Source organism: Echinococcus granulosus, assembly GCF_000524195.1.
Source record: "Echinococcus granulosus chromosome Unknown EG_S00025, whole genome shotgun sequence".
NCBI classification, from domain to species: Eukaryota; Metazoa; Platyhelminthes; class Cestoda; order Cyclophyllidea; family Taeniidae; genus Echinococcus; species Echinococcus granulosus.
This window is the reverse complement of record NW_020170405.1, coordinates 945,346-963,499: the sequence shown is the minus strand read 5'-3', so window position 1 is coordinate 963,499 and position 18,154 is coordinate 945,346. Positions and strand designations below refer to the sequence as shown.

General features: G+C 38.9%; 2 protein-coding genes across 2 annotated transcripts; one reads left to right on the top strand and one right to left on the bottom strand. All coding sequences in view use genetic code 11, as the record gives it.

The window, feature by feature from the left end:
- Positions 1-4,516: 4,516 nt before the first annotated feature.
- On the top strand, positions 4,517-6,449 carry EGR_04241 (PQ-loop repeat-containing protein 2; the record flags this gene model as incomplete). Its single annotated transcript, XM_024493490.1, has 6 exons — positions 4,517-4,807; positions 4,952-5,042; positions 5,215-5,453; positions 5,546-5,632; positions 5,841-6,011; positions 6,351-6,449. The coding sequence occupies 6 exons, from the start codon at positions 4,517-4,519 to the stop codon at positions 6,447-6,449; spliced, it is 978 nt and encodes a 325-aa protein (XP_024352191.1).
- Positions 6,450-12,941: 6,492 nt separating this feature from the next.
- Positions 12,942-17,578, bottom strand: EGR_04240 (hypothetical protein; the record flags this gene model as incomplete). The annotated part of the gene is made up of 6 exons (XM_024493489.1): positions 12,942-13,092; positions 13,136-13,255; positions 13,288-13,385; positions 14,699-14,850; positions 17,049-17,109; positions 17,420-17,578. The coding sequence occupies 6 exons, from the start codon at positions 17,576-17,578 to the stop codon at positions 12,942-12,944; spliced, it is 741 nt and encodes a 246-aa protein (XP_024352190.1).
- Between the last annotated feature and the right edge of the window lie 576 nt (positions 17,579-18,154).

The window sequence follows — 18,154 nt, the reverse complement described above, 5'->3', positions numbered from 1 at the left end:
AATGTAACACTGATTTACAGAGTCATTGCTCTTGAACGAAAACGTATACATACTCTGTTAGGTGATCATAAATTCCAAATTATAAAGTGATTTCACAAACCGATTCACACAGATCTGTCAAGCACAATAGTACTTTTATTCTAAAATCAAAGTATTTCAGCACCGTGCATTTCTTTATTTGCGTTTACGTGATACTCACCTGGTGATGAATGCAATAGTGCAATAGTGTCAAAACAAGTAAGAGCTAGGAGAGACGTTCCTAAAAAGAGGTGTTTGGAGTGTGTTTTGCCTGAAATCATGGCACTAATGCCATTGACTTGGCATGATTCGGGAAACATTTGATCTCGAGATACTTTAGAATAGCAGAATGTATGTAAGGATACCAGCATAAAATTAGTCTCGTATTAAGGCAAGTAAGTTGGAATTGCAAGATTAGGTGATCTCTGAGATTGAAATTAGTCAGTGCAAAACTGATGCTAATTATTGTGATCGTCGTTTGCAGAGATCCTACTTTTACCTATAAGTAGGGTTTTTGGGAGCATTTTGAAAAAGGGTGTGCTGTGGTTTTCGTTTTGACCAGCTGAATAAAATCTAAAAATTGCTTAATGTTTTTCCCTACAAATGGTGGTTTCGAGATGCATACCACTCCAGAAAGGTGAAGATGCTCAACTTCTGCATCCGTATGAGAACAGATAAGGTAGTTATTGTGTCATACATATGTAAACTTGGGATTGTCAGCCAAGCTGGATGCGCATGCTTCTCATTTTAGCGGTATATATCATATACTTGGTGGCAAACCTTGTCAATCAACAAAGTGAAGCATTTGTAAGACTTAAGCACATGAGGAAACACACCGGGATATTTCCAGTCTAGTATCATGTTAGGTGTAGAAACCCGTAGAATGATGAAAATACGTACATGGCTCGTGAGTAACAGGGGAAGGTCAAGTGGGACTTAAACACTAAGAGTAGTTTAGTAAAGCAAAGCCAAACTATTTGCTTCAGCTGCTTTTTTTGCCAATCTCATATAGTATTGTCAATTCTTCCTTCATCAGCATTTCCAACTAGTTCCGTATTCTATACTATATGTACGTCTATGTGGAAAGGGATCGCGATTTGGCATCACTTGCAAAAGTTTTTAATGAACATTTACCATTTGCTCCCATGATAGCTCCTCCTGACCTTACCTTAGGTTCCATGCTTCCACCTCCTACTTGATTTCTTGGTTCTACAAATTGTTTGACTCTTCAGCGATTAATCTCTCCTAGGTAAACAAGGTTCTCAAGACACTACAAAGAAGCGCTGTCAGGCAAGGATCACTCAAGTTATGAGAAAAGAGCAATATTGAGACGAGACAACCCTCACATTTCGTCGTGGTGAACGCCCACGTACGTGTCAACGTGTGCCAGTGCTTCTGCCAACATCTCAGTGGCATTACGCAGCCATTTCATCACCCTTCCGCTAATTGATGGCAAGTCACACGGTAGCAAGCTCTTCCTCCTCCTCCTTCATCGTTTACTCCATCAGTGAACACTGTGAGGACACTTATTATTCCAATGAAGTTGTCCAGAAAGGAATAAGGCGGTGGTAGGAGTTAAGCTATAATAAGAGTTTTCATAAATCTAAAGTATTCCGTTCGGCAGGAGATGAGGTTGTTACATATTGACACGTTGGTTGATTAATATCAAATTGAGGAATAAGATGTTTATAAAATTTTGGCCTTATGCTACAATCGAACTCACTGTAAGACTGCACCTATAGGTTGTAAGTATATCTTGGAAAAGCAAGATTCATTGGGGCATTTTGTAAGCTGGGAGATACTTTAGAAATGTGTCGGAGGAGAGGATCATCTGATCCCTTTTCCAAGTAAACAGGACTTATCGATGACCTGTCACTCTGATTTAGGCAAGCTTCTTTCCAAAGCAAACATTATCCCCTCCAAATTTCTCCACAAATTATTATTGGTCGGAGTTGTTGTTGGTGATAAACAAGGGTTAACTGAAAATCAAAGCATTAAACTCTTACGGTCATAACAAATGGAACTGCGTTTTCAGGAGCTGGAGAGTCCTCGACAGATATATTTTCCTGGCAAAACTTCTTCATCACTTTACCGAGGCTAGGCTTGCCTTAAGGTTTTCCAAACCGAAATGTAACCCTTCTGGATTGTCTGATTAAATAGCACAGTTCCATAAGCAGCAAAAGGCTATGGAACGTCAGCACTTCGTATTCACTAAATAATTTTAGGTCGGCTGGGTAGACTTCAATGAGCAAGCATAGGAGCACAATTAACTAAACCTAGTGATAGCCTAAATGATAAAATAGACCTACAAGTATCACAAAAATTCTGTGTTAATTTGCTTCCTAAACCCTGGATTCTCATTAAATTCAGTCATCCATTTAATGAAGCCCTTCCATCCAAGATCCTTGACTCACCCTTGAGTTAAAAAGTGTTCATAAAAGCCAGTACATTTCATCATTCTCTACACAGTTTCGTCTTTTAGAGTGTAATATGCTGGATACTAAAACAAGCACATGGGAGGGATATTACGTTGGAGTTACCGTAGCACTTAAGCCTCTTGAGAATCCACCTGATGAAACACGCTGTCATGTAAGGCTTATTAGAATTCCAAAAAAAAAATATTTTTTTACTTTAAAAAAACGCTAAAAAAATCAAAACATTTTCTTTTACAACATTACCGTTTTGAAGAAATTGCTAAGTCTTCATGTAAATGGACTTGTATTTACAAAAATAAGAAAAAATATTTATTGATCAAATTACTTCATGTTCAGATAAAATCCAAAAGTCAAAATTATTTTTGCACTTTGAGGACAAAAAAATGTTAAAATATCATTGAGAAATTTAAAAGTGGATTGCGATAGGCCTGTAGACATGACAATTCAATCACCAGAGTGATTATTAAGACAACACTTAGCCTCAAAAAAATTAAGTGCTTAATTTAAGACAAGAATTTAATTTACACAGAAGGAAGAAGAGAGCTGCATTGTAGGCTATCAAATCTAATTGAATGGAGCTTACTCTCCTGATCTGATATAGGTCCCGCTTCAATGAGGTATGCCTTACTACTTCCCGAAGTTTGGGATGTCATTACGTTTATGATCACAACCTTCGTTACGCATATTTTTACAATGAAAACAGCATTTCAAATATGCATATTGAATATCCCACCCTTAATTGTGCGTTACTTTGGATCCTAGATAGGAGTGAACCGTTTTATTTTTGGGAAATATGTCATGCACTTTAAGGTTATGACACTACATGCATCATACAATATTTGTAAGAGAAAGGCCAAAAAATAAAAAACCGTTATGCATTTATCTGATTCTTATGACGACTCCTTTCGGCAATTTTAGTATGTGACATAATACACAAGGTTTTGAGGCATTGAGGTTAAGTTTTGTGTCAACTGTACATATTTATGACTCCCACCAAAGTGGTGAGATCTAGAGTCTGATAAAACGTCCAATTTCACAATTGAGATGCTATGCTCATACGCACAGACGTTGATTAAGAAAATTGAGACAAGAACAGCTTATTCAGATTATTCAGGTATTTTAGGGAAGCTACTCAAGCGCATTTTTGCCTTAGCAAACGGTAACGTCACTTAAGACAAAAAATTGATATAAACTGATCACAAATTGCCTAAAAGGCATGATGTAGCAAAAATGTACTAAAATAGGTTTTCCAAAATTATGATCCAAATGAAAGACCCCCCACCAATCAAGCTATTATACAGCACACACAAAATTTGTTAATGTGACATGTTGGCTGATAATTGGACAAAATACTGCTGGTTTTTGCAACATAATAGAACCGGAGGAAGATGTAGTGACGACGTGTAAGTTTATGCAACACAAAGCAGCTTGCACAGACTACCATTATTTGATCTAACGACCCGATTATTGCACAATTTTTGCATATAAAACTATCTTTCCTACACAGAGAGCCTCAACGATGTGTATTAATAGCCCCCAGTTGTAACGGTACGGTGCATTTTTAGTCGGCCATTTGGATGCGCGGGTAACCTGTCCTCCGAAGTTGGTACCCCGTCTCAGAGGCGCGGCTTTTGGGATTACGTGTAGCCTCTCAGCTCTTTTTAAGTAAGTAATCAGCCTAATCCTGTGTCGGTATGGCTTATCGCCAATTCAGAGGAGGCTTCGTATGCTCCATATGCAAAGGCAACATCGGTTTCCAAAGCGTCTTTTTTCCTCCGTAATCATAATTTATTAAACCCAGCCAACAAAAAATACGAGGAAATTTTTAGCAAAACCATGTCTGGTTTTCCAAAAGCGCGCTGCTGTCGCCCTTGTTTGTAACCTTGAGTAATAAGTAAAACACAATATTTAAATTAGCAGTTACATATATTTTTTTATGGTATTTATAATTTTTAAGCAAAATTTATTATCAAAAAAAGGCTACATTAATTTGGGTTTGCGCTTAAGTCAAATATATATAACAGGTTATCACTTCGATCCACACTGAAGCAGATTGAGTACAGATGTCAACGACTCCATTGCCGGGATCGCTAGAAGCTGAATGTCCGGGAGGTCTAGACTGGGCTTGGTATGGTCTAGGTGAATGCATTCGGTCTACTCGAGACAAGGTTTCCGTTGCTTTTGGTGTTATGAGTATCGCCGCTTGGTTCTTGTTCGGATTTCCTCAAATTTACGAAAACTGTGTCAAAAAAATCCCAGATGCCGCAGTCTCTATCTATCTACTGCTATTTTGGCTATTGGGAGACACTCTTAACTTCGTGGGTACATTTTTGACAGATCAGCTCTTTTTGCAAGTAAGTTTAAAAATCCTCTTATCAATTACATTTTATAGTAGCCTTTCCCACTATTTCGCGGTGCTTAATAATTTTTCACGCTTGATGCATTTTTTGGTTTGGTCATCGATATTTCTTAAAATCATGTTATTTTTATATTTGTAGAAATTTTTGGCTGGCTATACCGTCCTTGTTGATATTATACTTTGGATACAGTACCTCTACTACCTATGGCTCCACAAATGGCGAAAAAAACGTTAGTCAATGACCTTTATTTTAGAGACAACTTGGTCGTGCAATTAACATTTGTTATTTTGTATTCTAAACAATGCGATACTTTTAGCGAATATGTGCTTTAAATGCTTTTTTTGTAACCCAAGTTTTTGACCAAATAATTTGCGTGAATTCTGGTTTTGTCTTTTTGGAAGACCTTGACAATGAATTTGTGGAAGACGAGGATGTTAAGGAAAAGGAAATATCAGTAAGGTCACCGAGCGCTTCGACAGTTGGCAAAACCCTGACCACTGCATTGCTTGGTGTTTTGACTCTGAGCTTTCTGCCGGTATCGCTAACATTTGGAGGGTCTGGCCCCTCTGACTATTCATTAAAAATGCAACGTCAACTCTTTTCCTCCTCCACTACTGATCCGTGGGCCAACTTTCTATCGGTAAGCTAATTCAAAGAGACTGGGGTCTGTTTAATTAATCAGAGTTAAGAGATGTCCTAGAACTTTTGTAAACCTTTTTTTGTACTTACTAGACACCTGGTGAGAAAGTTGGCTACATTTTTGGCTGGACCAGCGCTATTATGTATGCTCTGGGTCGAGTACATCAGATTTACATGAACGTAAGTTATAATTTTTTGCACTTTCAAGCTCTCCGTAGGAGATCATAATGCCAAGATTGCATTACACTTCCGAGCGAGTTTTTATTATTTCAGAACTTTTTGTATAACTTTATGTTAAGATATCATAAATTCCAGGAAGTCATTTACAAAATGGCAGATTTTTTGCCTTAGAATGTATATGAACTCTTGAGTACTTTTTTGAATTTAGTGGAGGCGGAAATGCACGGAAGGTCTCAGTTTTTACCTGTTTTTCCTTGCCGTTCTGGGTAACACGTTCTATGGCTGTCAAATCTTTGTCAAATCCATCGATGCCGTCTTCGTTGTTAAATCTCTACCGTGGATTCTAGGCAGCTTGGGCATTCTTCTATTTGATGCCTTTGTAAGTTGGTTTTCTGTTAATTAGAATTGTCTTCCCTGCTAATCTGGTTTATCTTCACGTCCCTGTGGCGAAAATAGATGTCCAGGCATTTGATTTCCTACAAATGTCAAAATTTTCCTAAAAATAGAAGTGTAGACCTGCAGTTTACTTTACGACCAGCTAGGTGCAAAGATATGCGAAAATTGGTCTCCAATACGAAATGTCCTTTTTGATCCTCACAAAAACAAAATTTGGGAAGATCTGCATTAAAATACTCCAAAGTTCCAGGAAAAAACTTAAAATGAAAACTCCTAATTGCAAAATTCGTAGTTGCTAACGGCGATATTCGTTTGATTCCAGATTCTAGTGCAATTTTTTATGTATCGTCACAATCGAATGGATGCCGAAGAAGGTTTCGAATTTGCTTCTGAAGATGATGAAGGAAGCATACGAGGTTAATTATGACACTTATTTCTCCATCCCCTCGATACCCTTTTAAAAATATAACCCAGGCCTATTCTGTAGAATCAGTTGACATTTGGGTTGGTGGTAAATGTAAATAGATCGGACACATCTGGTTGTGCATTCTGATTTTAAATTGTTATCTGATGGGACATAGCGGGTTATAATGAAAGTTTGTTTGCTAAGCGGTCAGCAGTGCGTGTCATCTACCGTAGTTATTCCAGCTTAGTGTTGATAAGCGCAATTTAAGAGGTCCAGTGATACGTAGTCACGCACGCATGGTTCACTAAACTGCTGAATCCCAGATGAGGTTATGTGAAGAACGCAGGACTTGAACAGATACCAAAACGCCTGCTTTGAAGTGATGCCACCTATGTGTCATAGATACTAGTACTAGCCTTTCAATCTCTCAAGTGGGAGTGGCGTCATTTTCGTTTGTAAGATTTGACAATTACGCCCATTTTATTAAAAAGCAAAATAATGGGATTTTTCACGAAAAATTAGTTACTATCATCAAGAAATGTTTAATTTGTAAAAATGTTGTGTCGAAATAAACTTAAAATGTGCATCACAAGGTTTGATTTTGTGTTACAGCAACGGTAACATAAAGCGCATCAGTTTTCTATCAGTCTTGTTGTATCTAACACAAATATTATGCTCATTAACTTAAAGTGTTTCCAACTCACTAATGTTTGATTTACAATCTTATTGTAATGGGGATGCTTCATTTCTTCAAAATAACATACAATTTTGGTGGCAACCACAGTCCTGTATCCCTTTAAAATTTCTAATGAATAAAGTTGAACCTAGTTGCTGTGCTGGGTAGTTGCCGGCATCATACAAAAGAATTTTACATTGTAAGGGTCAAGCGTCTCCTCAGAGGTGAAGGCTCTGTGCCTGCTATCATCTTTCTGGAATCAATTCTAAATGGTAGATGCAGAGGCGGAGCGGGATTTTGTTAACGTTTCCAAACGCAGTCGATATCTAATTACAAGGCAGAGGTCCTCCATTTTGAATCGTCAACAGTCACACGAAATTTAATTAACTTCTGTCGATCATTAACCTTTGCCTCTCGAAAATCTCCGAGCAAAACATGAAACTCAAATTCTGCCCCATTTTTTTACTCAAATCATGAAATTTTCATCAGGTGTTTAAGCGCGCGTTGGATCTTAGACTAGGAGTTTTGGGGGCGGGAGCACTAGTTTGGCTCATGCGCCACAAGTACTTAAAGCGTGGTAAAGATACTTCAAAAAATATACCAAATTTGACCCCTAAAGCAAGGTAAAGAACGATTGTGATGGTGCTGGGTTAAAAAGCGTCCTTACCACCTGTGAATTTTGAAAGATTTTAGGCCATTTTGAAAGAGAAACACGCATTTTATTGATGAAACACCTTTCAGAAAAAGAAATTTTTGCAATTACCTTAACTATCAACGAAACGTTTCTGGAATTGCATGCGGTGTCCTTGCGCATCACGTGGTTACAATCATTGAGTCTCAGGTGAGCCAATGATCTGATATACTGACATTTTGAGGGATTTGCAGTTGTTAGTTGCTGTAATTACAGAATTGATGATGCAATTTTGATTCAACAGATTACAAGTAATGGGATGGGACTAATACAGTTAATGTGTCAATTTCTGCATGTGAAATCTGACGGACAATAATGGTGCCAACCGGCCCTCATCCTCATCCCTCTTTCGTAGTCAAGCATTGTGTTGGCACACCTGTGGATTGGGTTTTTTACGTGGCACTTGTCTTCTATGATAACTTGGCTTGGAGGCGAAACTATATGACGTAAAGGCTTAATTGTTGCACTTTTTAAGACAACACTTTTTTGAGGAATGTGAACTATGTGATATATTGTGAGATCGTTGAACAAAAAGGTTTGAATTTTGAATTAAAGTAGCTTTTTAAAAACCAGATGTCTTCCTTCAGCACACACATTTTACACTTCTTGCTTTACAGACTGAAAAATGTGCCCAATCAACGGATTTAACCATCATCAACGTTAAGAATCGCGGAACTTTTTAATACATGCAGTCATATTTTAGGAAAACTAAGGATTCTGACCTCAGAAACTGAGATCGCAAGGAAGAGCTTATTAATATGTCTGCGGAAATTAAAGGGCTCTCGTTTCATTACAGAATTTGCCGGAATAAATAAATGTAGGAACATTATGGTTTTGGGTAGCTCTAAGGTGAGACGTTCGCGTGTGAGCAGAGCACATGACACCTTTAAGGCCCGTGATGGTGCAGAAAAGGTGTTTTTATGGCACTCATGAGTCTCCTTTTTCTCCTAAAGCAAAAGAGCCGCTTAGAAGGTTTGTTGTCTGTATATTTTGTAACGAGAAAAAGCACTTCGGTGTTTTTAAAACTTTTGTCATATAAGTCGAGCACCTATTGTACAAAGCTACTTCAGAGGCGGATTAAGCACAGCTAATAAGCCGGCTGTGTCGGAGGAACTTTTAAAAAAAGAGTTGGGAATAAGCAGGTAAGGATAAGGAAGGACGATTCAAGGGTCACATCTATACAAATCATGAATACAAACACCTTGGGTAATACCACAGAGATATTACCGCGACACTAAATGCAACAGGTACTTCAAAATGGGGCATGCTGCCATGATTAGGGTCTAACTATTCACTTAACACAAAGCTTGATAGCTACAATAGGCTATTCTTAGCATTTGTGTTGAGGTTTCAGATGTGGGGACTGGGAACGTCGCAAGAACGGTCGTGGGGCGCAGGTCAGCATACTGACACTGCTATGAAAAGTAGACTGTTCAGATTAGAAAGTCATGAATCCGTTAGGCTTGCTCAGGATTGCCTATGCATTGCGGTCAATTATTATTTGGATTTCAGTCTATTCGTGTACTCAGTCGGTGTCTCTTGGCCACACCCATACTGTTTGAAATCCGTTGTGCGTCTACCACCTTTCATTGCCATTTGCCTAAAAAATATGCATTTCAAGCACTTTAAGTTATGCAAAACTACTTCTACTAAATTAAGTTAGCCTAATTATAAGAAATTTTTAAAAATTGAGGGCTTTTTGACATGTATTATTTTGGAGCGGAGACTTTTGCAGTGAGAGGAAACTACTTTACTTTGACGGTAAGACAAATAATAAAACTAAGGCTATGAATCCGTTAATAAATTTTTAGCCTTAAGAGTCTAAGCTAAGGTCGCATTGTTGAAGGGTGACCAAGATTACACTACAAAGATGAATACTGCAAATATAGTAGAAGGGATTCTGTAGGAATAGGGCTACAAAGCTGGGTTTATTTACGAACTCACCCTCCGGAAGTATGGAAATTAAATTTTTGAAGTTGATGCACATAATTGACATTGATGAGATTAGCTTTTGAAATGCAGGAGCAACCACCTACGTGGCTATGTAACAGCATACCTGGGTATGCTGTTACTGCGGATTTAGACAGGATGCAGTCATAAAGGTATTATAAATGGTTCTTTGACGTCGCGTATTGGAATCTGTGAGTGCCCTTACTCGTTTTAATTCGTGAGTGAATGGTCATTTTGGAAGTGAGGACTTCTATCTTCTGTGGCTTTTATAAACTTCTGGGTATTTCAAGGCTATAAATGCGTTTTAATAATATTTTTACACTTAATAAAAGATTACGCAATAAACACTGTGACAGTCCTAATTGACCACATTTCCTTTTCGCAAATATTTGGAGCTCAACGAATCATATTTAATGGTTAGAGGTACCACTTAGCTTGTTGAGAGTTAAAATCTAAAGTAAACAGTGGATGTAAAATTCGAAGAACTTTGAAGGGTCGTTAGCCAGCGGCTTTAAAATTGGTTAAACTGTTCTAAAGTAGAATCACCTTAGTATAATGACATTCCGTTTTGAAAAACAAATTTTAATCTTTCCTTTTTGTCAATCATTAAGTTCCCTTAACATTAAACAATCGGACTACGTCAACGTGATGCATATTAATGGGAGTCTAAAAGACTCTTATCAAGTAGTTAACTGAATAAATTGGCACACTAATTTGAATTTCAAGGCCTAGACTTTTTGACTTGGCAAATTGACCATTCGATTCTAATTATTACTCTTTTTTGTATCCTTTTGGAGCATCGGTTCTACATCACTAACCAAGTCAGCCTAGCTTATTGTCCGCTTCCCTAGAGTTCATAGTGCTTGAACAACCAAGTGTGCGGTTGTCTAGAATGCAGAAAAGCGGCCCTCCCCTTACGCCTAGACACAGGTCTCACTTAGCTGTGCAAAGCTATTAGACGTGATGAGAGGCGCGAAATAGGACCAGCTTTCCTCAAAATTAAAGCGTGTGCACCGCAAAAGGCAAATTGGAGCATATGATTCGGTTCGAACACAATAGGCTAAAATCTGATACATGGGATTACGAGGCACAGTGCTTTGAAGCCTTTGTCATTCTATCCGCTCATTCTATCAGCTACATCGGAGGACACCTATCAACCCGAAAAGTGTAGAGTACCTAGAATTGCTTTAAACTTCTTAATAGGTATTTCTATTTTAAAAAAAGAGTTTCTCAGCGTTAGTTATTTTGGAAATTCGGCTCTACACTCACTCTAAAGAGATACGCATCGGGTTATAGTGCACCCATGTCCGACTCTAATTATGAGGAAATCCTAAAAATTAAACCACTTAGGCGTATTTTAACTTCCAACAGACGACCGCAAAGTTTTACTGATATGTTAGGTGGCATGTTTTTTACCCTCAAATCATAATGACACAATCAAAGTTGTTCAGTTGGATGATCACTGGTGTGACCCGGATTGTGTTGCGAATCATCTCAATTGATTTTAGCTGCACATTTGGGGACTGCTACTAGGCGAATTAGTGATGGGTCTTTTTTACCTTTGTTCAAAAAAATCACTTCGTAAAATGGCTAAGTGCTAAGCTCCGGAAATTTCCTCTCATTTGCCAGTAAGATCAAATGCCGTGGATGGTCACATAATAAGCAAAACGGATCACCTTCATCAAGTGCTTTTAGTATTGCAATGATTTCGTCATTCACCCTGTGTTTAAGCATAGCTCCCAAGCAGGCAACGCCAGAGTTCCTAGTTATTAAATGTTTTATGGATGTATGCTTAGTTTTAGAAATAAGAGATGCAAAGAAATTCGCCTTTGGACTGTGTATTATTGCTTCCCTCTCTTAGTGTTTCGTGACCTTTTAGAGAAAGACTGAGTCTGCAAAACTAGAGATATGAAAACTTTTCTGTATTTAAATGCTACTGCGTGCATTTGATAACTCCATCCTTTGGAGCTTGGCAGCTGCGTAAAACGATTGCGGTAAATTGGAAAAAAATTGGGAAGAGCAAGCAGTTCACGTAGCAACCGCAAACCAATAGCTTCCTTGTTTTCTATTTGCATCCATTGGGAGCCAAATGTCGTACAAAATCGGATACTGTCATTCTTAGGGCGTTGAAGACTTCCACCACTATCTGTTGTTGCTCACTTTTGCAATTTTCTATGCCAAATCTGCCAATCAGGGTGGCGGTGTGAGAAATTGGGCGATGGACATATCTTTGCAAAATAAGCTAATATGAACACTAACTTCACTTTTTCTTTAAATAACAAACTTGAAATTCCTCGTAGACGTTCGGCTCAAGTTAAACTGCAAAGAACCATCTGATAGGGCATTAAAAAAGGTAATTTTGAAATTAGGTCACATATTTTACTTATAAATTACAAGTAGAACGTATTAATCAGAAAGTGTTTTAAGGCAAGATGATTGCTTGTCGTGCCAGCACGGCTGCACTCAGCGAGGTCCAAGCCCAGTGAACCTAACTGCGCAATCCTCAACACATTTGCCTCCTTCTACAAACTTTTCCTATAAAAAAAACAGGGTACAAATGAGACACTGCGTAGCCTTCCATCTTAATCATATTAAAGTCCCCAGGATACAGCAATGTGGGATGATCATCACTGTAATAGGTGTTGCATTAAGAATGCTGCCCTCAATTTAAGCTTTTATGCTTCTAATACGCTTTAGTAAAACTTTCTCGAGAAAGCAGCAATGCCGTAAACGTCTATTGTTATTCCACTAATAATATGTTGAAAGTCTTCTCTAGCGGACAATACTTCCGTACCAAAAGAGCTTCCCGGTATATCTCTTGCTCTTACGTTTTGTTAACCTCCTTCCAAGGTTTTCTTTCTCACTTTACTCATAGTTACACCTGAGGTAGGAGACTTCATCTACACAGGGGTATAGAAAATTCGCCTAACCACAGAAAGCTTTGAAGAAGGTGTAAGTTGGAAAAAAAATTTGCAGCCATTTTAGCAGGATTGAAATTCACGCAATTCATTTGATTTCCATTATAACAGGCAAGTTAAAAATCTTGCATCACCTAGTAATGATTAATTATTTTGGTGGATAATTCTCTCACGAGAGTTTAACCTCAAACTTGCTGTTATCGAAATCCATTCAATTCGTGCTCACATATCTTCCTGGTGGTCAAGAAACATAAAGTTTTGTAAATATCTATTTAGACGGAAGTCAGCTGTCTGGAAAGTTGTTCATTTTTTTGCAACGACACATGTTTTGCTGAACATGATTCAAGGGTACGAGGTGGTATAGGACCTACTGTGAATGATGTGTGTATACTCTCTCGTCTTCCTTCCAATTTGACGAGATGACTGATATAAAATTTTGAGAAGTGGGAGAAAAACCGAAACCTACCATAAAGGTAGATTCCTCATCTTGATTCTGCGATAATATTGTACGCATGGATGTAAGTGCTTTCTGCGTGAGCTTTTAGAAGCAATGTCAGGTTTGGTACAAAAATTCGCTGGTAATGATCTAGGTAGAAAAATAGATAGCTAGAGACTTACTTCACTGAAACACTATCTTGTACAGTTACATTTACGTATTTCAATGGCTGAGGAAGGGATGTGCAACGATTAAATTCAACGTCTTCATTGTTGAATTTCTTTCAAAATTTTCTTATACTCAACACTACTGAGCCTAGCTAAACTCATTATCATACATTACTGGAAATAAATGCTTACAAGAATAATCTTAAAAAAGCGGAGTGATTTGATCAAGGTAGAGAAGGAGCAGATGATCAGCAAGGTGCTTTGCATGGCAGACTCCAACACACCCACGTGACTAAATGAACAATTAAACAAACACCATTCTCTTAAAGTATTTAGGAGGGCTAAGCATGTGGTGACATCGAGACATAGCATGGATTCTACCTAAAATGAAGTCTGTCAGTAATACGGCATCAATCCACACTCCTTTCCAAACAATGCTTAAAAGATATTCGTGAAATCTGATTCTATTTCGCATTTTATCCAGTCAGGCAGCTGTACTACCTTGTGCACCAGGTGGCAGTGTTCCCGACTTATGTAGATTAACAAAAGTGGAGATACCTGATTTTACAATAGTCAACCGAACGCGTGCGAGTCGATTTTATTGGCTTATATATTTCCCATTAGATTTGTTGATTTGAAATTAAAAGAAGCAAAGTGATGCCAATAAACTGTTTTGGACTGGTGATCATTTGAATGAGCACAGAAGTTATTGAAATCTTAACTGGATAAAAGATAAGAAATAAGGCCATGGGGAAAGTGAGGTCCCCAGTCTCAAGAACGTATGTACATCCAGAGCACAGAATCCACGCCCGCGTCAGCTGGCTAGATGAGTGAACTCCCAGATGATCACCACCGTTAAGTGACCTTGACCTTGCCGTGCGTCTCCACGTATTATTGGTCAACGCGAATGCATGTCTGAAAAATCATGAAATGTCTTCAGGGGCAGAATTTAAAAAGAGGTTCCCAAAACATTAAAATGGTAATGATTTCTGGGATAGTAAATATTCCAGCATAGACAGACGCATAGGTATGTGGATGCGCCCCATTCCTGCATGTAGCCACAACTGTCACATTCTAAATCTTCTGAAGTTTACTGAGTCGAAATATGTTCGGATTGAAGATTAGATTGAGAATGTGAATTTTACACAGGACTGTGTTAATAATTGCGTCGAATGCAGAAATTAGGAGCGCACTTTGTTATTCCGAGTACTTTTATCGCCGCCTATGTGTGCTTGAACTATCTTTGCATGCATCCTTACTTTGGCGGTTCAATGGAAGAGAAAATCTGTTATTACTGATTTGGCAGTGCAAATCAAACTGACTGTAATGGCCAGAGGTGGTCTTCAGCTTGTCAAACGCTTATCGCATACACCGAGACACATTTCATTCTTAATATTCTTCTGATTGCCTTATTTTCCTTCATTACCATATGATAAATATTTGGAACGAATTGTTCAATGGTTTGCCTAAGAAGTAAAGTGGAAGGTGTATTTTCTGGTATTAATTGTTCGTTTGGACCAGTACACCGTCCTCTTATCATTAAGCGTTTATTAATTTCTAAACGAAGATTATTCGAGTCTGAAATTCTGAAATTAGTTAAAGTTACCGAAGTCAGTGGCTATTGGTGCTACTCCACAAACGAAGTCCTCTCATCTAGCCTCTTGCATCCAAAGTTACACGCTTTGGTGCATTTAATAAAGTATGTACATCTAATGAATTGAATTACTTTTAATATGCAGTTCAGTTTAGGAGTAATAGGCTGTTGACCTGACCCTCACACCTAGGTAGAACTCAGACGGTAAAGAGACAAATCATACTTGTCATGATGCTTGCTTTACTGGGGGTTGTGTCGTATGCACGTCAAGTATTTCACGGGTTAGTAATAAACCTAAGCGCATCAGACAGGCTACGGTGAGAATCACCACGCATCAGTCAACTCCTAGTACCTTCTAGGACTCTTAATGACTCATCGTTGCAAGGAAATAATCCAACGTGACCTTGATGATATGTGGGTTGGTTAAGGCAGCACACACACACGTAGTTCGCCAGTCTTATAAACAAAACAAGAGGATAAATGGGTATTTCGGATCACCACCGCGTCAGTGCGTCATTGAGCTAGTACAAATTAGGAAAGTGGAATTGACCACGTGCACACGAGCCTATGAACAGTTTGGTGACAGCTATCACCTCACTACCATTTTAAGATCATGATCACAAACAAATAAGGGTGTTTCGACTCGGTGCAAATAATGTCACACTTGCCTCCTTGACCGCTAATCCATTAAGCTTTAACAATATTGATGCTGTAAACTGTCACTTTTTATGTGTATATTCGGTTACACTGGCCCTCCAGTCATGTGCTCCCTTCCATGCCCATAACCTCAGACCTCGTGCACATTAATAATAGCAGGCCAATTGGCGCAGTCTCGTAGCCGATCAAAGAGCTATTTATGGCGTATGCCATCATCCCTTCCTTGCACTAGACGAAATCCGCTAAGCACCTTCATTGACCTCTATTCCTTCTGTTTAATTTACCGCAAATTCCACAATAATGATGCTTCTATCTTTCTTCCCAAAGAGGTGAGGTGGTGCATAAGTCCTCTTAGGAGCAGGTGATTCGCGTGAAATCAAATGCTACCAGCAGAATCACAAGCATTTCATATTGGAAGTGACGCCGTTGATACGGCTGCTGTACCCGCATAGTCATCCAAGGTGCTGCTGTATTTTGCATCGTGAAATCGTTAAATGAAACCAACAAAAGGTGCGCCTATAAGGAAATTACATCTTTTGCAGTTTTACGCTTTCATCGGGAATAATTTTACTTTTAGTGCCCATAGATGGATAGTTTCAACACACCAAGAGCTGGTTTTCAAGCGAAAAAAAAACATGAATGCGTGCTAAGTAAAATGGTCTTCGGGTTAAATAACTGCATCTCCATGTCTACCTATGACTTCCAAATGCGGCTGCAATCTTTTGTGTAAATTTCACACCAAACAAAATTCCACCTCTATCATACCCACGGTTTCATAACTAAACAAAGCACCACAGACCTTTCCTTTGTCAGCCAGCAGACGCTGCTGCTGTAACAATAAGAGGCTGGGGCATAATGCCCACCTTCTACTACGCCAAAGAATAGGGTAAAAAGAGTAACCAATGCTCACTGACCGAGTAATAGGATCCACATTGAAAAGTAGGCCATCTTCCCGAGACATTTCGGCAAGCTATCGCGGCGTCCAAGTGCAAAAAGTCGGAATCGATAGTCTTGCGAACGTGCCCACATACCGCAGATTTGCAAACAAGCTTTCGCGCACTCGCATTCGGTTGCCATGGCAACGTGAACACACGCGAACACACAATGAAATGTGCACGCATGCGTGCGTACGTGCGTGTCCGCTCGCCTATTGTGGAAGCGACCTGAGGACATGCGCTTCGCGCGACCAGCTGATAGCATGCGCGCGCAGCGTGGCTGCCAGCTGTGCGCGGGTGGGCAGCGCTTGACCACGCATCTTACCGCCAGGCCCCCGTCCCCGCCCCCGATCCCAACGCCTGAAGCTGTCACTCCGCTGAAGAGATCACGCATTTTGCTTGGCTTTTGTGAACCAAGGGTAACGCAATCGGTTTCATTGTTTAAATGAACAGGGAATAGCAGATCCGGATGGTATTGTAGGCGGCGTCCTAATCGGGTTCCAGGTTTGATTGCGGGGAAAAAAATTAAGATAAAATCGTGTTTAATTATGCTAAAAAATATGCGGAATTGGGAGGAAAATAGAAATTACTTTGACAGAGCAAAAGCTTATTTGGAAATAAAATGATCACATCTAAATTATATGTTCGAACCTCGTAAACATTTTTAAAAAAATGTTACCTCAATGGGTACAAATTGTACCTACTAGCGTTGTTAATCGTTTTCTGTAGTTGTACTTCCTTGCTACAAAAGAATATTTCCTACTTTTAGCCGAAGGTAATCTTGGGTACTTTTACTCTTCTATAGGCATAAATAAAACCATAAATCACCACTAATTAGAGTTGGTGATTTGTTTGAACACGTAGATTCAAAAAGTGCAGTTTTTTGGGGTTATTTCAGGGGTTATATCAAGGGTGCAATTCAATTCTGGTGTATCACATTTCACTGACAGTGATATCTCACTTGGACTCCAGAATGGAAAATAAGGAAGTCACTAATGCTGATTAGGACTTTCAACCAAGAAATTCGCCACCAGAAAGCATCCGACCAACAAAATGAAGAACTTTGGCAATATTTCGACTTGATTAAGCAAAAACGTACTTTTTTTAAAGGGCAGAGCATTTAAGACCTAAAAATTATAAACATTTTAATCCACCAGCTATCCTTCTGTAAATGGTTAAATACTCAGATTTGTCATTTCATATTCCCTACACACCAGTTTCTTTGCAGAGAATTGCAAAAAATTCCTCCTGAAAGAGACCTTTTCTGATGGACTCGTTTAGACCCCAATTAACACCGGTGTTTATTCGTTCTGTTAAGCTGAACTGATTTTCCTTACTTTCCTGTCGTCCGTAAAGGGAGTCACAATTAGCATCAAAACCGTTGCACTGATTAAATAAGTCGGATTTCCAGCTTTGAGTGTCATGTGATGCAGACGCTGCCAGCAATATCTGTACTTTTTTGTTTTGACACCTAGAGGAATAATACGTGCCACGGGTATGTCTAATATATGCTAATGATTTTGCATGAACTGTATCCATTGGATACCTGTGAGTATGAGTGCGCATAAATGGTTTCCATAGCCGCGTGCCCAAGTTTGCAAAATATTAGTATTAACCTGACTCATCGGAAAAAACTCGCCATCCAATTGCACATCAAAATTCGAGCATCTCTTGCATTTGTTCGGTGAAGATGTGA